This window comes from Oncorhynchus mykiss, chromosome 18, assembly GCF_013265735.2.
Source record: "Oncorhynchus mykiss isolate Arlee chromosome 18, USDA_OmykA_1.1, whole genome shotgun sequence".
Taxonomy (NCBI): domain Eukaryota; kingdom Metazoa; phylum Chordata; class Actinopteri; order Salmoniformes; family Salmonidae; genus Oncorhynchus; species Oncorhynchus mykiss.
In genome coordinates, this window is record NC_048582.1 from 35,011,251 (window position 1) to 35,020,091 (window position 8,841).

At 42.9% G+C, this 8,841-nt stretch overlaps 2 protein-coding genes across 2 annotated transcripts; both read right to left on the reverse strand.

Annotated features, from left to right (window-relative positions):
* Positions 1-759: 759 nt before the first annotated feature.
* On the reverse strand, positions 760-4,907 carry LOC110496079 (free fatty acid receptor 3-like). The gene is made up of 2 exons (XM_021571760.2): positions 4,848-4,907; positions 760-2,253 (listed from the first exon to the last, which is right to left on the reverse strand). The coding sequence occupies exons 1-2, from the start codon at positions 4,876-4,878 to the stop codon at positions 1,235-1,237; spliced, it is 1,050 nt and encodes a 349-aa protein (XP_021427435.2). The 5' UTR covers positions 4,879-4,907; the 3' UTR covers positions 760-1,234.
* Positions 4,908-5,727: 820 nt separating this feature from the next.
* LOC110496800 (free fatty acid receptor 2) lies at positions 5,728-7,171 on the reverse strand. Its single transcript, XM_036951038.1, has 2 exons — positions 6,236-7,171; positions 5,728-5,754 (listed from the first exon to the last, which is right to left on the reverse strand). Exons 1-2 carry the CDS (start codon positions 7,169-7,171, stop codon positions 5,728-5,730), a joined length of 963 nt encoding a protein of 320 aa, XP_036806933.1.
* Positions 7,172-8,841: the final 1,670 nt, after the last annotated feature.

Below are 8,841 nucleotides of genomic sequence, written 5' to 3' on the forward strand. Positions count from 1 at the left end.
AATACAGTTTTATATCTTTATGTTTGAAGCCTGAAATGTGGCAAAAGGTCGCAAAGTTCAAGGGGGCCGAATACTTTCGCAAGGCACTGTATATAGAGCCATTATTGCATGGCACTCTGTTCCATCTCATATTGCTCAAATAAACAGCCAACCTGGTTTCAAAAAACAGAAAGCAATGCCTCATGGCACAACGCCATGACCTAGATAGTTTGTGTTTATGCATTGATATGTAAGGCTACATGTGCCTTTTTTTAATGTATTCTGTCCTTAAGCTGTTCTTGTCTATTAATATTCTGTATTATGTTTCATGTTTTGTGTGGACCCCAGGAAGAGTAGCTGCTGCTTTTGCAACAGCTAATGGGGATACTAAAACACCAAAAAATACCCCCCAAAAATACATACAAGTGTGTTGTTGTTCTTTGCTGACTTGAAACTTGGGCCCCTATCATGAAGAGGTCCGGAAATTACCTAAATCTAATTTGTCACGTGCACAGGATACAGCAGGTGTGAACAATACAGTGAAATTCTACTTGCAAGCTCTTCCTCAACAACACGAGACATACAAATACATAGGAGAATATACACTCTACACAAATAAGCATAGTCCTTCCTACAAGCTCCTCTTACAATTTCCTCTTCTCCAGATAAAGATGACCCTCAAGGTTCTTGAAAAAGCTGAATGACTTGATGATAAATCTAAAAGATAGTTGGCAAGAAAAGCAATAACATTAGGCAAGGATAATGTCTTAATAAGGAGTTTATTGACTAACTGATCAGTAAAAAAGCGAATTGCATGTGTAATAACGCATACACAATATACTGTAAATTCAAGTGCAATGACCACAATGTGACTTTTCTGATACTGATTTTGTTTTATATAATTTGTGCAGCAATTGCATATTGATATTCTGGCATTTACAGTCTCAATAAGCATGGCATAAGATTAGCCACAAAGACAAATTACTGTACTGTACTGTAATAACCCTTGTGGGACACAAGCTAAGTTACCAGTCACAGTCACCAGACATCATCATACTGTTGTCTCACTCTGCACACAGAACTGAATACATGTGCAGATGAATTCAGACATTCTATAGCAGTTTCAGATGGACAAATGCTATCAAAATGCTTGACCATGGTATCAGAATTCTAGATCACATTGTGGAAACACACCATTTCAATGCTTTGTGTACACTTTGTATGGATGGACAAAACTGATTTACTAGTCACTGATTCATCGTGGGGTGTAATTTGTCCCACTTTTGGCAGCAGCGACAAACTTCTGGCTGGACGAATGGGTGGAGTCCATAGGGTCTGGTGTATTACCAGCATGGGCGGCTGTGGCCTTTGGATTGAGCTGAGCCTTGATTCGCTTCAGGCAGAGGCTGAGAGTGCTCCTAACAGCTGAGGAGGAGAAGTAGAAGACGATGGGGTCCAGACAGGCATTTAAGGTGGTGAGCAGAATGGCATTGTTGCGCCAAGTAGGGACTTTATTCTGCATGATCCCCACCATATGGGACACGTTGTAGGGCCCAAAGCAGAGGGCGAAAACCAGCAGAGTCCCCAACGCCAGCCCGATGGCACGCAGGCGCCGGTGCTGGCTGATGTTGGGAAGCCTAGACAGGATACGGATGAAGTTGACATAGCAGAAGGTGCTGATCAGGAAGGGTACACAGAAGAGAACCAGGGACATCTCTAAGCGTACCGGGAGAAGGGTAATAAGCTGGACATCATTGAAATTTCCATAGCAGGTAGTGTTGTCGGCATCTTTGTCTAATTGCATTACGAAGACAACACTGCAGTGGGCAAGGGACAGGATCCAGAAAACTGCACAGGCCAACTGTGTGTGGAAAACCCTGCCTGGTGCTGTAAACCTTACGGGATACGCCACGCTGAGGAAGCGCTCCACACTCACCGCGGTCAGGAGGAGGGTGCTGTTGTAGATGGTGGAGAAGAACAGGTAGCCAGTGACTGGACACAGGAAGTAAGGGAGGGTCCAGTTAAAATCATCAACAGCCTCCTTCATCTTGAAGGGCAGGAAAGCAAGGAAGATGAGGTCGGAGATGGTCAGGTTGAGGAGCAGGATGTCGATGGGGGCAGGTTTGCGACGCACCTTTCGGCAAAAAGTGCAGAATGCCAGGATGTTGGCAGGTACCCCGATCAAGAAGGTGGTGATGTAGACGAACAGCGCAAAGCTGCATGAAATGTCATTTGCTGGCCTCATATTGGCAGATACTGTTGGCGTTGTTGTCACTACAAGAGAGAGAAAAGCATAATGAAACACTGACATTTCAACCCAAAACTATTGGGAGACAGCTATCTGAACGGAATTGCACAACTAACATCTCAGATGACATTGTTGTCTCATTCACTTCCTGTCATTACTTTATTACCATGGAGACACGCCACAAAACAGTTATGATATTTCTATAATGACTGTTCATTATTTCTAGTTACACAAAAAATGAATTTTTAAAATGAACTAAGCTACGAGGTTATTTCCCCATTGTGCACACCCTGTTGTGTACTGTTTTATTAGCAAATCCTCTAGTGTCCATAGTTAAACATATGAATATATATAATGGAATATTCTGAATATAATAACCTTAGTTATCAATTGTTAGAGAGGATACATTTGTCCCTTGCACTTTTACTCTTTTAAAAAAAATGTTATGAACATTTTAAAATGAATAATTTTTCTTAGATTGAGGCCTCAAAATATCAAACCCACTTTATTCTTGTGTATGCTTCCCAGCATAGTTTGTTCTGTAGTAGTAATGCTTGTTTTATGTTGAGAATACTGATCAGCGTACTTTAGGAACCAATGTCTCATACTGGAGTTGCAAGTGTGGTAAACTTCGTCAACATAACACAATACAGCCCCTCAGGGATCCATTTAAAAGTACTACTCTAAATGACACCACACTAGACACAATACAGCCCCTCAGGGATCTATTTAAAAGTACTACTCTAAATGACACCACACTAGACACAATACAGCCCCTCAGGGATCCATTTAAAAGTACTACTCTGACACCACACTAGACACAATACAGCCCCTCAGGGATTTATTTAAAAGTACTACTCTAAATGACACCACACTAGACAATACAGCCCCTCGGGGATTAATTTAAAAGTACTACTCTAAATGACACCAGTCTAGACAATACAGCCCCTCAGGGATCCATTTAAAAGTACTACTCTAAATGACACCACACTAGACACAATACAGCCCCTCAGGGATCCATTTAAAAGTACTACTCTAAATGACACCACACTAGACAATACAGCCCCTCGGGGATTAATTTAAAAGTACTACTCTAAATGACACCAGTCTAGACAATACAGCCCCTCAGGGATCCATTTAAAAGTACTACTCTAAATGACACCACACTAGACACAATACAGCCCCTCAGGGATTTATTTAAAAGTACTACTCTAAATGACACCACACTAGACAATACAGACCCTCAGGGATCCATTTTACAGTACTACTCTAAATGACACCAGACTAGACAATACAGCCCCTCAGGGATACATTTAAAAGTACTACTCTAAATGACACCACACTAGACACAATACAGCCCCTCAGGGATTTATTTAAAAGTACTACTCTAAATGACACCACACTAGACAATACGGCCCCTCAGGGATTAATTTAAAAGTACTACTCTAAATGACACCAGTCTAGACAATACAGCCCCTCAGGGATCCATTTAAAAGTACTACTCTAAATGACACCACACTAGACACAATACAGCCCCTCAGGGATTTATTTAAAAGTACTACTCTAAATGACACCACACTAGACAATACGGCCCCTCAGGGATTAATTTAAAAGTACTACTCTAAATGACACCACACTAGACAATACAGCCACTCAGGGATTAATTTGAAAAGTACTACTCTAAATGACACCACACTAGACAATACAGCCACTCAGGGATTAATTTGAAAAATACTACTCTAAATGACACCAGTCTAGACAATACAGCCCCTCAGGGATCCATTTAAAAGTACTACTCTAAATGATACCACACTAGACAATACAGCCCCTCGGGGATCCATTTAAAAATACTACTCTAAATGATACCACACTAGACAATACAGCCCCTCCAGGGATCCATTTAAAAATACTACTCTAAATGACACCACACTAGACAATACAGCCCCTCAGGGATACATTTAAAAGTACTACTCTAAATGACACCACACTAGACAATACAGCCCCTCCAGGGATCCATTTAAAAGTACTACTCTAAATGACACCACACTAGACAATACAGCCCCTCAGGGATACATTTAAAAATACTACTCTAAATGATACCACACTAGACAATACAGCCCCTCCAGGGATCCATTTAAAAGTACTACTCTAAATGACATCACACTAGACAATACAGCCACTCAGGGATTCATTTGAAAAGTACTACTCTAAATGACACCACACTAGACACAAAAAAGGGGACCCCTTCTTGTTCTCTCTTAACCCAACCTTGCAGATGCCCTGAGAAGTGTCAAAAATCATTTTAGTTCTTTATTTTCATGAATGCAGCATTTGGCTTATTTGCAGCATATTTAGCAAAGGCATGCATAAAAGCCATACACATTATGGTACAGGTAATTTGAATTACACAAACAATGTGACCCCATACTAAGATATTACATGGTAGATTTATAATTGCACAGTTCTGCAAGAGTAACAACGTGTTTGGAGAACACAACGTGTTTTCAGTATCTCTTGTACAAAGGTCATGGATAACGGCTATGGATAAGGACTGTGAACCATGTTGCATTTGCTGATGGTACTCTCAAATAAAATAAATTATTAAAGTGAATTTGCTCACCAAAGAAGGCCTTCTCCTCACTCGTTACCATAAATGCACTTCAACTGACCTCAATTTTTTTTATACACACATTAGGATGTATCTATGATGAGGAAGTGACTAACATGAAAATGATGAAATGATAAACAGTCTGAGGGACTTTCACTGAATGCTTATAATATGATCAACTTTAGGTACTCTCAATTAGGCCGACTAACAGGGTAAATCATTTAACTGTAACACTGAACACTATCACGTTGAATTGATCAAGTTATCCATAGTTCAGAATGTCTCTTAAATGGGATTCAGAAGAAATATACACAACACTTGCTCAGTTTATATTTTATTCAGGCATTTCTCTTGCACAAGGAAGGTAGTGATTTACATGTAAATATTGCAAAGTCAAATCCTCAATTAGAAGCAGGTTCTATAAACAAGTAATGCTCAGTTAATTCACATTTTGAGATTAGAGAAACATTCATTATAGTCAGAACTGTTTCTGGTTGAGATTTCAAATGTATTGATTCTCAGACTGTCAGATATAAAATGAGGACATGTTTCTGATTCACTTCATGTTCAGCAGAGTTTCAGATCAGAAATAATTAGTACATTTTACATTCATCTTCGTAAACTCCTTAAAGCTCCCAGTGTAAGCTGTAAATAACAATCAATAAATGATGGTTCTATTTACATGTGTCTGTTTAATACCACTTGCCTATTGATCAATTATCTACAGAATATTTGGACAGAGAATTGACAGGGCATTTCTATCACCATACCTTTTTAAGATAGAGAAAGACACCCAGTTTCTTACAGTAAACCAACAAAAATATACCAGAATACATTCAAACTATTTTTATGAATCTAACTTTTTAACAATGGCTCCATTGTAATTAGTCACTCAGTTGAAATTGTCCTCCTGCCCCATCTGCCGGTGGCACAATCCAGATCAGACCATCACAGTAGAGGACTCATCACTGGCTCATCTCAGATAACCTTTGGTCAATTTTCCACATCTCACTTGTCTTTCAGCCTCTCAGTTCATAAGCCACAAAGGTTCTTCATATGATCACTGTGGTTTGTTATGTAGAACTTTCTAACGATTTCAGAGCATAGAAAGCTTACAGTATCATGAGAACACAATATATTATTTTGTCATCAATAATTGTGAGATTTCTAGACTGTCACTTGTTCCAACCTCAGCTCTGCCCATTTTGAGCACTACCGAGTCCTATTTCTAAGTGTTTTCCACATCAGCCTGAGTTCTTCACTTCATTTTGTCCTAAACTATTTATTTTTTAAATTCCACTCACAGGTCTTATATGTCTTGTTTGTGCAGATTTTTCCTGACATAACTTGGAAATGTTTGCTCCTGTCTGTCTGTCGGTCAGCGACGCCACTCCCCTCACATTAGCTAGAGGGTCCCGTGTGATGGTTTTGCTACAATGGCGCCCCTCTGTCCGGCTGTATCTGCTGGGCCTTCCACAGAGCCTTCCCATGAGGCCGCGGGGCGTTGCCGGGGAGAGCATCAGCATGACCACAGGCTCCAGGAAGACGTTACATGCACTGGACAGCATGGCCTCAGTCCTCCAGTGGACGTTCTCCTGCAGCACAAAGCCCACGATGTGTGAGGCGTTGTAGGGCACGTAGCAAACCACAAACACAGCCAGTGTGGAAAGGGCCACGGCCAGGACGCGCCTCTTTCCCAGGACGGGCAAGCAGGACCGCCACACCAGGGCTACGCAGCGCAGCGTGCAGAAGGCGGTAATGGCCAGTGGCATTAGGAAGAGGAGGAGCGCCATCTCCAGGCGCAATGGCAGCAGCAGGTCCAGCTGGTCCTGGGTGAAGTTCTCAAAGCAGACTGACACATTATGGCTGGAGGTGGACACGAAACCACCCCCGCCTTCTGCCACCAGGCCCAGACTCAGGTGCAACAGTACCACTGCCCAGAGGGCAGCGCTGATGAAGCAGGAGATGCGGCCCCGCCGGTACAGCTTGTAGCTGATGGGAAAGGCGATGCTGAGGTAGCGGCCCACCGTCACTGCCGTGAGGAAGAGGCAGCTGCCGTACATCGAGGAGAACAAGAAGAAGCTGTAGACGGGACAGAGGGGCGATGGAAGAGCCCAGTCCTGGAGGAAAGTCTCCAAGGCCTTGACAGGCAGCCAGGCCATCAGTGCCAGGTTAGCCAGGCAGAGGTTGAGTGCGTATACCACGTTGGGCGTGGCACCCCGCTTGCGCGCCTTGCGGACGTACACGAAGAGCACCAGCAGATTGGAGGGGAGGCCCAGCAGGAACGTGAAGGAGTAGACCGTCAGGGAGACACAGTCCTTGACGGGCACTTGCATCGCTTCGGCTCACACCTCCTGCTCAGGAGTTCAGGACCATAGGAGGCACTGCATCAGAAGCAACTGAAGTCTCGATACTGCAAGTAAAATCATTTGAGATGGGAAGAAAAAAAGCACACTAGTCCTGTGGCAGATGTAATGGATGTTAAAAGTAAGATCTCTTAAAGCGACTCGGTTGGAAACAAATTCCAAAGCACATACAGTAAATCCTCAATGCCCAATCACAGATGGCTAGCTTCAATTTGTGGACAGCATTCCTCTTGTGAAGTTGCAATGCGCATCAATAGGATAGTTCCCACCATGTGAGCACATCACTCTTTGGCAAACCCCTCTCTCCTCCACACACAGGCTTGGCACTGAGTGAGAGAGCAGGGAGGCAGAGACAACCCTTTGGTGACAATAGTATAGAGAGCGGAAGTGGGGTGATACTGGTGTGTGTATATGTGTGTGGGCATGAAGGGGCAGGGTGCAGCATGACAGGTAGACAGATATGGGGAGGTGCCCATTCAAGCAGAAGTGTATGGCATTTAGGAGGCACCAGCGTGTCTTAATGGCCCCCAGGATCTGAGACGACAGCAAGGCAGCATCTGGACCCTTTAGTGAAATGATTCAGAATAATTGGGCTTGTCAGGAAGCGCATGCCCATCCAGCCACGGCGCGGCCACTCGAAATTAACTTGAGGGTCAGGCAGTAAAGTCATAAAATGCCACGGATGATGGTCATCGCGTGGGAGCAGGGTAGTAGGGCTTTAGGGTTGGGCGCCTACTTTGTGGCACAAGGGAGATTCTCTATGCTTTATAGCAGTAGGAAAACAACCTGGTTTATTTGTATGTGTGCGCTCGGGTGTGTAAGTGACATAAATTACTCTTCACGGAAGAGAGAAGATTAGAGCGAGGTTGGATAGTTGTGTGTGCAAATAAAAATGTCATCAGTATAGAGTTTTATCATAAAGAAAAACAATTCTCCCCCAGCTTTGTTCAAAGCTATCCTTTGTTCAGCTATCCTTATCTACATTTATGTGTAAGAGCACTATGGGCTAGTTTCCTGGACACAGATAAAGCCTAGTTCTGGACTAAAAAGTAGGGTCAATGTAGAATCTCCATTCAAATCCTTTATTTGGTCCAAGCTAAGCTTAAGGGAAACCCGCCCTTTACGTTTTATTTGTCTGAATTGGTTTTTAAATGAGCCTTTTTCCTTTATTGAATGAAACACGTGGTTTGGTAAGAAGAATGTCCCTCTCCCTACCGGTGTGATTTCTACCTCTGAGGGTTTAGAGCTTGAGGTAGTCACCTCATACAAGTACTTGGGAGTATGGCTAGACGGTACACTGTCCTTCTCTCAGCACATATCAAAGCTGCAGGCTAAGGTTAAATCTAGACTTGGTTTCCTCTATCGTAACCGCTCCTCTTTCACCCCAGCTGCCAAACTAACCCTGATTCAGATGACCATCCTACCCATGCTAGATTACAGAGAGTTAATTTTTAGATCAGCAGGTAAGGGTGCACTCCAGCGGCTAGATGTTCTTTACCATTCGGCCATCAGATTTGCCACCAATGCTCCTTATAGGACAAATCACTGTACTCTATACTCCTCTGTAAACTGGTAATCTCTGTATACTCGTCACAAGACCCACTGGTTGGTGTTTATTTATAAAACCCTCTTGGCCTCAA